The 14,106-nt window shown below is 38.9% G+C and overlaps 1 protein-coding gene across 9 annotated transcripts in view; it reads right to left on the bottom strand.

The window, feature by feature from the left end:
* Window positions 1-14,106, bottom strand: part of DNAH6 (dynein axonemal heavy chain 6) — a 233,798-nt gene that overhangs the window by 155,901 nt on the left and 63,791 nt on the right. For all 9 annotated transcript variants that reach the window (XM_036224313.1, XM_036224314.1, XM_036224318.1 and 6 more), the window contains 10 exons: window positions 13,895-14,014; window positions 10,317-10,497; window positions 8,079-8,175; window positions 5,405-5,624; window positions 3,929-4,093; window positions 3,734-3,844; window positions 2,319-2,444; window positions 2,078-2,233; window positions 1,625-1,786; window positions 20-157 (listed from right to left, as the gene is read on the bottom strand). In XM_036224313.1, the coding sequence (XP_036080206.1) occupies window positions 20-157; window positions 1,625-1,786; window positions 2,078-2,233; window positions 2,319-2,444; window positions 3,734-3,844; window positions 3,929-4,093; window positions 5,405-5,624; window positions 8,079-8,175; window positions 10,317-10,497; window positions 13,895-14,014 (1,476 nt within the window). The remainder of the gene's footprint in view (window positions 1-19; window positions 158-1,624; window positions 1,787-2,077; window positions 2,234-2,318; window positions 2,445-3,733; window positions 3,845-3,928; window positions 4,094-5,404; window positions 5,625-8,078; window positions 8,176-10,316; window positions 10,498-13,894; window positions 14,015-14,106) is intronic.

The raw sequence follows: 14,106 nt of genomic DNA, 5'->3' as shown, positions 1-14,106 counted from the left end.
CAACTGCCAAATGCCTTACCTTTGCAGCTTTCGCATTCCTAATGGTAATGAGTTGCTGTGCAATGACTGACAAAACTTCTATGTCAATCCGATTAAATTCATCAAAGCAGCACCAAGCCCCTGACTGTGCCAGACCACTGAAGAAGCGCCCCATCATCTGAAATAAAAATAATGGCGTTCGACTTTGTATTAGATAGTTGAACTCCTTCAAAAGTTAAAATTTTAGCTGAAAATATTAAAAAGGAAAAAAAGGCAGTATGTGAGTACTGGGCTGTGTCAGAAGTTTGTGCTTTCCTACCAGGGAAGCCAAGTACAACTGCCAGTGACCTCTGTGTGGAAACTGATGGCTGATCTGTTTTTCTCTTGTTTCTGCTTTTGGAGGAGGCTCCTACTACTACCTCCCAATGGCACGAATGAGGTGAGGGTGACAGATGGGAAGTCTTGCTCTTGCCGCATGTTTGATGGGGATATTGACAAGGAAGGTCTTTGTCTTTTTCTGAAGACACTTTAGACCCTTCAAGAAATGTGACTTTCCAAGTTAGGAATCAATGTGCTAAGATAGAAGTTCCCAAAGTGTCATCTGGGGATCCCTGCCAGTCTCAGGTGGTCTGCAAGGTAGAAATATTTTCATAAAAATACTAAATGTTATTTGCTTTTTTCAACTCTCATTCTCTCATAAGACTACAAGAACATGAAAAAAATTATTGATGTGATTTCAATTTCCACATTACAAATAACCTTCAAAAAATGTTACTTGTCAAGTTTTGGTATAGTTTCAAAGAAGATTAATGATTATCTGAAAGTTATTAAAATATTTTCTCTTTTTTGGGTACATATCTGTGTGAGGCTAGATTTTCTTCAAATACTTCAACCAAAATAACATATCTCAACAAACTGAATGCAGAAGCAGGTGTGAGGATCTGCCTGTCTTCTATTATGCCAAACATTACAGATTTTTGAAAATAAAAAACATCACTCTTCTCATTAAATCTTTTGTTTGGAAAAATAGTTATTTTTTTCACAGAAAATATGCTTATGCTAAAAGGTAGTGGATTTATTATTGTTATTTTAAAACAAATAAATATTTTAAATATATTGGTTTTAATTTCTAACATGATAAATATCAGCAGATGTAATATATATAGATATATATATATAAAACAGCTCGGGAGGCCTTGAATTTTTAAGAGTATAAAGGATACCTTTGAGAAGAATTTTGAGAACTGCTGTATTGAAAAATATTGCCACAAATTCTCACCTTCTACATATTTCGTTGTCAGTGTACAACTCCCTGAATTGCTCATCTCTTTCCGTAAGCTTATTCCTTGTTCTCACATTTCCCTGCTGTTTTACCTTGTATCTTATCTCTCTTCTTTCTGCTTTCTGACATAAATAGATTTTGAATTTTACCACCATTTGACAAATCCTCTCCTGCCTTGATTCCTACCTTAACCACCTTATGTTGTCTCTTCTCCTTCGCTCTGTTTATTCCACTTTACCATCCCTTGCCCACTGGTTTTCCTTGCCATCACCCCCCCATTCTCTCCTCTTTTTGTTATGCCATGCTGCGAGTACAGAGAATCACAGAGAGTACTAACGGGAGTGTTCAGATGCCAGATTGTACCTTATAGTCCAAACCATCAGAACAATTGAAGACCACACACTGGATGGCAAGAGCTTTTGCTAGGTCTTTGGTAGTCTCGGTTTTCCCGGTACCTGCAGGACCAGCTGGCGCACCTCCCAGGTCCAGCTGCAAAGCCCCCATGAGGCACAGGTAGCAGCGATCCTGAAGAAATTGATAAATTGTCATTATTGAAGGGAACTGACTCTAGCCACAAATTCATGAGTCCTTTCCTTTCTATAGGAGAAGGGTCATTATTTTCTATGAAATGTTTTATAGCAATTGAGGTCTACTTAAAGACCCAGGGATGTAATTAATTAATGCAAAGCACTCTGCTTCACAAAGAGATATTCATAGTAAATCCTTTCAAGAGTTAATGTTATATGAAACTTTTATGATTATTTTGATAAAAAAGCACTCTTGTGTCAATATTAACCTAAGCGATCAGTAACTTACCGTGAGAGGAGTAATAACTAATCGTGGGCATGCACCCAAATATTCATAGCCATAAGTGTACTGAGAGAGTGCCATCCTAGCCACACAATTATCCAGGTCTATGTCCCAATAATAGCGGAGTTGTCTCTGCCAGTCAAAGGATTCGACTTCCTCTACCTACACGAGTGATGACAATGATATATGTATTAGATGCAGTAATTTTGGAAGGAAATATATGATTTTACTTAAATGAAACAGGTACCTGGGCTTGAGCAAGTTCGGTGACTATGTCTCTTGCATGTACATCAATAGTAATTAAAGCAGTTATAATGTTTCTGTGTAATTTAGGAAGACTGCCGCGAACTAATGCAGCCAGGGCATTTAATCTCTACAAATTAAAAGAGACATTATCGTAATGAATTTTCAAAAATCGGCTTACACATATATCTTTTTACTATTACATTTGCGGTAGACATTTGCCAAAACTACCTAATTTTAACAATCTATAATTTTATGACCAAACAGGACAACAGATTAACTTATTTAATTCTCATATGCCTTCTAAGAAGTACATACAAAAACCCCATTTTTCATTAGAAGAAACTGAAGGTCAGAGAGGGTAAGTAACTTGATGGCAGTCACACAGTTATGAGGCCACACAAATGAGACTTGAGTGGACATTTGCCCCAGGAAAGCTCATCACCACCATGTGGTGATGTCACTAGGGAAGATTGTTCTCTCTAAAAATTAAATGAGGTTAAGGTAGTATACCTTATTTTCTGGGGCAGTTTTTCCTTTGATAATCAGAAAACATGAGCATTTTAAGTAGGCTAAAGTTTAATTAAATAAAATATTTTTGTTATAGATGGAGGTCCTGATTCTAACCTAAATGGTTAAACCTTTTTCAAAGAGGAGAAATGGACCCTTTTCAGTCCTGAAGACCTTGAACTGCTGGGCTGAATTTTCACACATGCCAACTCTGATCAGGGACCACCTCCACACAGAGATCAACAGGACTCTCCTTAGGGAGTCCTTTCTCATCTCTGGAGCTCTTTGGCATGAAATCCTATTGTGGACCTTCAATTCTCTCAAGGACTCTTTCCTTTTTTCATTTTAAGGGTGATTCTTTTAAAAATGCAACATTGCTTGGAAGGTGAATTGAATTTGTACTTAAACATTAGATGTAGCTGTAAAATGGCAGTTCCCAACTATAGCTTAAAAATTCTTGTAGTTTTGTATTTAGATTCATTCAGTTATTTATTGTTTTATTGATAGTTGCCTGAAGAGTCTATAAAACAGTAGAAAAGCACAACTTGAGCCTAAGAATTGAAATGGGACAAATCCTAGGGTTGTCCTGGATTGAATAAACTTCTATGAGAGACATCCAATAAATATGATCTCTCCTTAAATGTTGCAAACCATTATTAGCCTGATATTTTTTCTTGAATTTCTTTCCTCTTTTTATAAGTAGAAAAATACTACACAAACACCAAGGTAGTGTCCCTAAGAAAACTTGAACACAAGTGGTTTCAGTGAGGATCTCAAAGCTTCGTAAGTTATGTCAGAGTATTGAATTTTGGAAAGAAAGTGAATTTATATTAATCATGCCAATAAAAACCACTGAGACCATCTCTCACAGTAGTAGGTTCGCTGTCATCCCATTAAAAAAAATCTCACCTCAAAGTTAACTTTTTCGAAAGCTTCCAGGGCCTCTAAGTGATTACCATCTTCTTCCAAACACTCAGTCAAATCACGGCACCACATGATTTGAGAAATGGTCAGGATCACCTGCATGGAAACATCATCCTTGAGTGTGTGACGCATCTCGCCAAAAAGGAAATCAGAGACGGAAATTCAAGGAGTGAGAGTTACTTGAGAAGGGTGGCCAGCTATCACCCATTCTGTCCTCGGTTTCCCCTGATAGTCAGCAATGGCAGCTTTGCACAGGCGACGCAAGGACGTGAACATTGCTTCTTCCACTTTACCGAGCCATTCCTCCACATTGCCTCGGGCCTTGAGGCCTTTTCCCAAGCTAACCTAGGAGACAGTCACAACAACGACAGCATGGCTCATTGCATGGCTCTCCATAACAGAACCCCGAGCCAGGTAAACACGGAAGCCTGACCACAAGTACCAGAACTTCCTATTGCTCCACCTCCCTTTACTACCTCTACTTATTGCTTTATTTTACTGCTTCCCTTTGGAGCCAGCTCCCTGCAAGAGGAGTCCATGTACTCTACAAAAGTTCCTTTGCTTTCTTTTCCTCCTTGCTTTCATCTGATTTTTGGCTCTAATCACTCCTAAGACCTGTTAAGGTCATTAAGGTGAGCAATGTTCTCTCACCTGTTCAATCCAATTGACACTTTCCAGTCCTTTTCATATTTATTTCTTGTATTTCTAAGTACCTGACTGCCCTGCTTGCCTGGGTCTCCCGCATCTATTCTACCCTCCCTTTAAATTTCATGCTTTCCCTGGATCCTAGCCTTGGTCCTCCCCTCCCTCTTCCGCATGAGGAATGAGCACATTCTTTTGCAGGAAAATCAATTCCGGACAAGTACAAGATTTATGGGCTCCTTCACTCCTGGGGAAACACTACTGTGCTCTAACTGGACTGACATCCTTGGCATTTCCCAGCACAGTTCCCACGTCTGGCATGCGCTCTCTCCTGTGCCTCCTCTCCACCTTCCTTGGCTGGCTGTGTGTGCGCGCATGTGTGATTCTCTGTGACGTCACTTAGTTCTCCATAGTTCGCTTGTTGGGCATTTACTATATTCCAGGCACCATGCAGTGCCCTGGAGACACTATGAAGCCAATGATGAGCCAATAATGAAAACACACTTTTATAGCCCTCACTGGGTACTGTTCTAAATAATTTACATATATTAATACTTGGAAATCCTCAGCATCTCATTACTAAGGCACAAATACTAATTCCCCTTTTATAGATGAGGTTAAAGGTTGAGACTTGAATCCAGGTTGAGACTTGAATCCGGGTGGTTTGGCTAGTCCAGTAGAACCGGTGCTCCTAACCAGTCCACTCTTGTGTCCGTTGTGGAGAGTAAGACATGGCTCCAGTTTTATCCACTCTGTTTCCAAGAACAGAGCACATGCCTCTGTTATTGCATCCACTGTAGTGCTTTTAAATTTTTTGTTTGACTTTGTCTCCACTAGAGATTTTCAAGGGCAAGAATTTTATCAGGGTTATCTCTGAAACTGCTCAGCCACCAGACTACCAGGAGCGGTATCATTTGATAAACATTTAGAGTGACAAGAAATAAATCTCTACAGTCAACCCTAGAAGAGTAACAGAGTTTACCTATAATGAATTAGAAACAAAAAGCACCTTACCCTTTCTCCCTCTGGTGACAGCATTGCTAAAATATCATTAGTATAAACTTTTTCTGGCTCTCCTTCCATACCAGGAATTTTTCCTTCAGCAGGAGGCATGAGAGCAAATTCGAGCTTTGAAATGGAGTCGAAGCATTTCCTTAAGTGTGGCTGCACAGCTTGGGGATTTCGTGTCTGGGCCAAAATCTCCAGAAGTTCATCATTTGACAAGAAGTAAAATCTGGATTAAAGAAAATGCTTAAACTTTAACTTGAAATTGAAGCAAAGCCTTTTATAGACATAAAAGATAAATCTCTTAGCCACATTTCTTCCCCATTCACTGATTTCCTAGACCTCTAAGCCTACTGGTCCTGGGTTTCTGGGGATGCTACATGTTTCTAAATATGATTGTTGTGAAGATTAGTGCAGATTCACCTCAAACATCTAGAATTAGCGTCTGATACATAAAAGATAGGTTTCATTCACAAAAATCATAAAAAATGCTAGCTCTTGCTGTAACACTGATTTGTTCACATGTCTGTTATTTGGCTTTGAATTTCTCCTGTGAAGATATATTATTTATTTTCCTTGTACTCTAACCTAGTACCTCATCCATATCTGGTATTCAATCCATAATTTGTTGGATAGATGGATGAGTGATTACAGAACCTTATTTGGTTCTGTGCATATATGAATGTGGGCTATGCTAGTATAATCCTTTATGGGCTTTTCTTAGATCCTTCCCAATAGGACCATTCAGAGGCATGAAGAAACCTTAGGAAGAGAACAGGAGTAGGGGCACACCTGGATGCCCAGGTACAAGGGTGAGGGAGGAGAGCCTGACCAGAGAAGACAATTCATTTCTGTGAAGAAAGTGCTCATGAAAGATCCCTTGGGCTTGGAGGTAACCCCATGAGCCCAAGGCAGGCCCTACATGGGAGAGAGGAGGCCAGAGGGTTACAGACCAAGTCAGGCTCCTCCTGCCACCTTGCCTCTCCTCCCTTTTCTGCTCAAAACCAGAGACTTCAGAATCCCAAGAGGAAGTGAGGAGGGTTGATTGTCATACATCCTCATCATCACTGCAACAGGGTTGGGCCAGGAAAGGGAGAAGTTTTAACTTTGAAAGAAGTTCAGAGTTTTGACTAGTATAGATCATTTAGAGGGATTTTTTTACATTATTATCTGAAAATGACCAGAAATTCATGAGGCTTGATCAAGATTTTGTCTAGAGGGTCAGAAAGAAACTAGCCCCCAGCAGAGAGTGCAGAGGCTGTCATGAGTTACAAATAAAGATATTTTTGGTTACACAAAGATATTTTTGGCTACAACTTTAACATAACACATACCATCATAATTAATTTGTCCCCAAGCCTTGTTTACAACTAATCAGATAACTATAAAGACTGAACTATGAGCCCTGTGAGAGCAGAAACAGTATTGTATTCATCATCTTGTGTCTCCAGGACCTAATCTGATCTACGGCTCATAGAGAATTTCCATAAGGCTTGTAGAGTAAAATCAGTAACTCACAGAACCTCCTAACATAATAAACATTGCAGACTTAATTGATGTAATTCTAAACAAAAGGGAAAAAAGCTGGGTTTTTTTTGGTGTTCAATATTTTCACAGGTGAATTTATGCCCGTGTTTTTTTAAATATCAAAAGTAGCGTATTAGTTTTCTTTGGCCTTGGGGGATCCAGTTTGGGAATCACTGATTTAAGAGTGAAATCAATAAAAGGCACATTCCAAACCTCTAACTCTTCCATCATTTATCATGGTGCCTGAATGACATTTTAGTAAGATTTGTGTAAAATTTGTATAAGATTCTTCAAACCCCAATGATGTCTGTTAAAACTCAACTAAATCCTCTGGATCTTGGATTTCCTGTGCACATACATACCCTGAACTGGTACCCAACAACAATCCCTCTCAACCAAGTAACCCACATAAACATCTAACCCTGGCTGCCTCAGTGCTGATCCTAGGACAGAACTTAACCCCTACTTCCTTAACAATTAACAGGAAAATCTGTGGGAGATGAACCATATTGCTCATGTCCATGCTTCATGGTTCAATGTGCCCCAGTGGCTGAAGTTGGGAGCTTTTGCTACCATCACATAGTCATACTCTGGTCATAATTGTATCATAATGGTTTATTGACATGGCTGTCCACCTGCTAACCATGAGTTCCATTAGAGCAGGGATCCAGCCTTTTCCTCTTTGTATCTTCAGCACTGAGCATAATTATTGGTATGTTTTTAGAATTCACAGGAATTTGTGAAATGATCTTGTAGACAACTTCTACAGTGACAGTCTTAGGTCATCAATTCACCTAAAGAAACCCACTCAGACAACGAAGTTCTTTTTAACTTTTCGGGTGTCCACACTTGTGGACACATGGACACATGTGGGCACACACATACACACGCAACAGTGAAGCAGTGCTGCAATCAAAAATCCTTCGGGCATCTTGAGTACTTACCCACTTAAAACTTGATCAAATATTGTATTGTCTCTTGAGATTTATACTCCCTAATCAAGACATTAGCTGGACTGCCATGAGCACATATTGTTCTTATTTCCCTTTCTGATTCCCTTAATGTTTTGAGGTTATGGTTTGCTTTAAGTATATCCTTTTAAATTAATGGATAGTCTTAACTACTAAAAATATTATAGTTTGCTTTATAAACTTACCTTGGAAAGATAACTCTTTTTGATTCTAAATATGCCTCTAGACACTTCTGAATTTGGTCAAGTAACGCATTATTGTTTTGAAAAGTCTCCAGAAGTCCTGTTCATTAAAAAAAGGTATTGGTAAAATCATATTAAAATAAATAGAGAATATAACTTTAAGTGGAAGTAAAATATGATATGACATTTTTAAAGCTTTGTTTTTATTTGATAAAAACAGTCTAATAAATTAAAATTTGTGGGATTGCCTAAGAATGTTAGTATTACTTTTAATAATAATGTTAATTTTAACATTTACCAAAATTGAACAATTATTTAATTCGAAACATTTTAAAGTGGCATCCATCACTTTCAGGGTGCTGAGAATGCATAAACCAAAGACAAATGTCTTCTTGACAATCCAAACAAAGCAACTTTCTGAGGACTATATATTCTCTGTCACTTTCTTATCATGTCTTCTGTTTCCTTTGCCATCTTTAAATGCTGAAATTGAGGCAATGAATCCCACTTCTTTATCAGTAAACTGTAGCACCTTAAAGAGCAAGATTCGCGTCTCCCTTAACTTCGAAGTTTTGGTGCCTATCACAGTGCTTGGCTTATCTACCCACTCAAGAATCAAATCCAGTCTTTTCCATGGTTCCAAAGGATGTGATCAATGACCCACTCCAGTCCTCAGCCCCTACCCAAGCTCATCGCTCTGGCCTTCGCCCACTCTTGCTTCCTTGCCAACAACTGTGTGTGCTTCCTTGCCAACACTCTTACCTCAAGGTCTTTGCTTTTGTTCTTCTCATTGCTTTTCAGAATACTCTCTTAGATGTACATATGCATCTCATTCACTCATTCCTAAAGCTTTCTGCTCAAAAGCTACTTTATTAAAAAGGACTTCTATCACAAACATGCACACACACACACACACACACACACACACACATACACAGTCCCCAGCTACTCTCCAGCCCCTCTACCCTGCTTAATTTTTCTTCATAACTTTATCATCACCTGAAATGATATAGACAGGTCCAAACTTCTTTATCTAGAATCCTAGGACTAGATGCATTTGGGAATCAGATTTTTTTAATTTTGAAAGTTATATTATTTAATAAGTTTAGAAGACACTGGGGCAGCACTCTGTAATCAAATACATTAATATTTTGCAGCAAAAGGTTTGAATACACACATTAAGTGGATATGGTAGGTAGAACAAAGGTCTCTCAGAGGTGTCCATGTCCTAATTCTCAGAACCTGAGAATATATTAGTTTATATAGAAAAAGGAACTTGGCATATGTGATTAAGGATCATGAGATGGGGAGGGTATCTTAGATCATCCAGTAGACCCAGTGTAATCACAGGGGTCTTTATAAGAGGGCAACCGGGAGTATCAGAGGCAGAGAAGGAGCTGTGATGACAAAAGCAGAGGTTGGAGCAACGCAGTTGCTAGCTGGAGGAGGACCAGGAGCCAAGGTGTGTGGGCAGCTTCTAGAAACCCTAAAGTTTTAAAATTTTCAATTCTATCATACCACATAGTTTTTTTCCTTTCTGCTTCTGTTTTATGTAAGAGTCTTTGGGTAAAGAGTACCGCCAAATGGGTTGCCTCTGCTTGGCAGAGAAGCTGTCTGGAAGTATTTGCTAGGATAGGTTATGTGTTCCCATTTCCAAAACAATGAGAAAGCTTTCTAAGGCTTTGATGCAAAGCATAAAGTTTAATAACCATATATGTGCCCCTGGAAAGACTTTGATTCCACATCCCTAGAAACAGAACTTATTGAAACACATGTCAACTTTAAGATTAGAATTATAGTTAGTGGTAATATTTAAACTGATTTTAATGAGTTAATTTTTAAAAAGTAAGTTTGTATGACTTTAAGTCTGTGAGAGCTTTAGCAGAATGGGTCAGCAGAATGTAGCTATACGTCTTATAGTCAAAATCGTGAAATGGAAGCATGACTGACACTGTGGCGGCATGCCCCGATTAGACAGATAGCTAAAAGAAGCAGACTCTTCTGTCCCAAAACTATGAACTAAGCTGAGAGATAATAATAAGAATAAGAAAAATTAACAAAATAATATTAATAACGATGCTCAATTCATATTGCAAGAGTGTCAAATGTACTACAGACATTCCTGGTCATCAACGCTGACTAGAGTCAAGGATTAAGTAAGGGTGCCACTATTATTAGACCCTTATAGGTGATAAACATTTTATATATTAAGCTTTTTGTTTTTAAATTTTTGTTTTATACCTGGTTGAGTGGCTGCTCGAAGAGCGTTAGGCAGCCGGTTCACCTTCCTCATGATCTCTTTCCATGACTTATCCACCTGAAGGAACATCTTAGCCTCTGCAGGCAATTGCCTCTGAATATCTGGAGCACTAAAAATACTTTCTAGGTAGAGCCAGTTTCTCTGGCAGTTCAACCATTCTTCCTAGGAGAAAAACATAGACATTATCAAAATTTTAACACTAAATTGAAAATATTCAGTTACATTAAAAATAATTACATCACGGAGGTCGACTGGGAAAATGTCATAGATAATAGAAGCTTCGTTCTTCCCTCTTGTGACTACATCAAAGGTGTGATAGAAACACGGAGCAAACAGTAAGCAGAGTGGCCTGGGGTCTAGATGAACAAGCCCTACAACTAGGGAGAAAAATAAGAAATCATCCTGCAAGAAGAGGAGGGAGTAGCGGGCAAAGACACAAGGCTGCTTGGCCCCAAGTGGCTGAATGGGGCAGAGGCTATAGCAGTGGCAGCCAGCAGCTGAGGACGTTTCTCTTAAAGTGGCCGTGTCCGCAAACAGACTTCCGTAGTGACAGAACTATTTGCTTTGAGGACCAGCTAAGGGTAAGCTGCTCAGGGGGCACCAAGGACTTACTGGGGGACACTGAGCTGTTGGAGCAAGAGCCAGAGGTGAGGCTTTCTACCAGGCAGAAGTGCTGACGGTATCCATTGTTCCTCTGTTGAGCCCTCCCCGCTCCCTGCGAGTGGACGCAGCACCACAATAACTGAGACATCATCAAACTGGGTAACAGAGAAACCTCCACCTAGAGGGTTCCCTAAAACTCTGCCTCCCCCAACTCGCAGCCCCACTCTAGTCTCAGAGAGTCCTGTGTCCTTTGCTGAGCAGCTCTAATACCCACACTGGTGGCAGTTGGCCTCGGTTTCTGGGGTGTCCTTTTGAGCCAACTATAAGCAAAGCATCTGTGTGGATTGCTTGCTGAATCTTAACAGGTGGCCCTGGAGGGACACGGGCTGGGGTTAAACTTGGCCTGCAGCTGAACTTCTCTTAGGACTGTGCTATTGGATGCCTAATACACAAAGCCATATTAATAAGACCGGGAGACTTAGGAGCTTTGCTTAGTACATAGAAACAGACACAGAAAGGCAGCCAAAATGGGAAGAAGAAGAAGAAGCAGAAACCATATGAGTGAACAGAACAGAGATCCAGGAAAAATGAAGACAAGCAGTCTAACGGATGCAGAATTCGAAACACTGGTTATAAAGATGCTCAATGAACTTCTGGGAAGTGTAGATGAACTCAGCACTTTACCCAAAGAGATAAAAAACATAAAAATGAAAATGGAAATTATAAAAAGGAATCAGCCAGAAATGAAGAATGTATTACCTGAGATAAAGAGTGGTATATGAGAGGGAATCAACAGAGTGGATGAAGAAGAGGATCGAACAGCTGACAAGGAGGATGGGGAAGCTAAGGATACTCAATCAGAATGGCAAGAAAAAGAAGCCAGGACTATCATAATAATTTAAGGAGCCTATAGGACAAAATTAAATGCAAAAATATCTGTCATAGGGGTACCTGAGGGAGAACAAGAAGTTGAAAACTATTTGAAGAAATAATGATGGGAAACTTCCCTAACCTGGTAAAGGAAATAGGCACAACCACAAGAAGCACAGAGAGTTCCAGAAAAGATGAACCCAAAGAGGCCCACACCAAAACACACAATGCAATATATATGTGCCTTATTGTTAAATTGTACACCTGAAACGTACTGAATTTCGTTGAGCGTCAGCAAAACAGACCAACAAATAAATAAATAAGTAAATAAGTAAATAAATTAAATAAATTAAACAAATTAAAAAATATATTTAAAAATGTCCAGAATAGATGTTTAGGGTATTGGAGTGGCTGGCAAGATGCTTACTTAAAGAAATCTGAAGGGTTCAGAAGTGGTAAGGTTAGTCACTATTTCCAAATATACAAAGGTTTATCAAAAAAAAATTTTTCCAATTATGAGTATATTCTTCCCTCTCTCCCTTTTAAAAAATATAATTCTTTTTTTTTTTCAATGTAAAACTTGCCTGTGACAGAACATGTGGCAAATATAGGAGATTGGGAAGAAGAAAGACATCATTCGTTACTTCTCTTAGAAACAATCACAGTTCATCAAAGAAACTAGAAATGTAGTGTCAAAACTAGTCTGTAGACCTCACCTTTCTCTGTGCTTGCTGCTATTTCATGTGTAAATCCCAACACCCATGAAAGAGTATCTCACTTCTCACTCTAGATTTGGGGGTTACACATAAGCTGTAATGTCACAACCACTCTCTGGTTTATCTCAGCTCTCACACTTTCTATACGGTTAATTCTCTGGAGAGTCCCGACTAATCAGCACTGGATTCTTTTAAAGATCCTCTATGAAAACATGTTCTTTACTTTGATTTGTAGTCCCTCCCTTCATTGGGCTCAGCCATCAGTACAGAAAGCTAGATAGGGGTCAGATTATAAAGTGCTCATTGAAGAGGATGCACTCCTGAAAAAGATCTCTATGGAAAAAGTTGTAAAAATTGTCTTTTTCTACTACTGCCTTTATTATTTCACAGGTAACGTTTCATATTAGAATATATAGAAACCTAAACATCATGAATCAAGCTACAACTCTGAAGTCTAAGACAGATATTGGATGGGAACAAAATGAAATCGGTGTAAGTGAGTTTTTTGTTTTACTATGGGATAATCTCAGGTAGAATCAAATAAGAAGGAAGTGTGTACCACAAGGAAAGGTGCCAATGAGACTTTGAGCAACAATGAGTGTTTTTCCAATAAATTTGAGATTGTTGTGCAAGACCCATAAAGTGGCCCCGAGATCTGGTGTTCACATCCTGTGTGATTCCCTCCTCTTGAGTGTCAGTTGCTTGCTTTTAGCCATGTAGAACGTGGCAAAAGTAATAGGACATACACAATTATGTGTATATTTATCTTGCCAAGAGACTTTCTTCTTGCTAGACCGATAAAACAAGTCATCATGATAGGGAAAGACCACATGGAAAACAAAAAAAACCAAAGCTGTAGGCAACATGTAGGAGCTGAGGATGGCCTCCAGATGACAGCCAGCAAGAAACTGAAGCCCTTATTCCCAGAGTTTCAAGGAAATAATTTCTGCCAACAACCTTGAAAGTGAGCTTTAAAGTGGATCCTTTCTTGTTTGAACCTTTGATGAGAATCCAGCCCTGGCCCACATCTTGAGTGAACCCTTGTGAGATTTTAAGCAGGGAACCCTGTTAATCTACACCTGAACTCCTGTCCCACAGAAACTAAAGGGTAATAAATGTATATTGTTTTATGCCGCTAAGTTCGTGGCATTTTGTTTCAGAGCAATAATGACTAATACAGGGTGAAGGTATAATCATGTAAAAAAGAGCTCAATATGCTCGTATTTTTCTTACATTCTGAACATAATAAAATATCATTAATTAAATCTTATATCTAAACCATGTAATATTTAAATGATTGAACAAATAATTTCTAAGGTCTGGTGGCTCTCCAGTTCTCTGAGTCCATTAATGAAATCATCCTCACTCACCAGTGTTTGATTAAATAAAGCAAGTTGTTTCTGCCAGTCATCTACTCGAGATTTCAGTGGACCAACATAACGTGACGAGGCAATGGTTGCAATGTTGATGGTGCTGTCATCAAGAAGGACCTTTAAGGAATGGAGAATAAAATATATGCAACATCATTTATTTGGACTCTCAAAAATACAGATATTTAATCCCAAGAGTCCATTTACAATCC

The sequence above is a fragment of the Rousettus aegyptiacus genome, unplaced genomic scaffold (genome assembly GCF_014176215.1).
Source record: "Rousettus aegyptiacus isolate mRouAeg1 unplaced genomic scaffold, mRouAeg1.p scaffold_m13_p_7, whole genome shotgun sequence".
In the NCBI taxonomy this organism is placed as follows: domain Eukaryota; kingdom Metazoa; phylum Chordata; class Mammalia; order Chiroptera; family Pteropodidae; genus Rousettus; species Rousettus aegyptiacus.
This window is presented reverse-complemented; position numbering and strand designations above follow the sequence as displayed.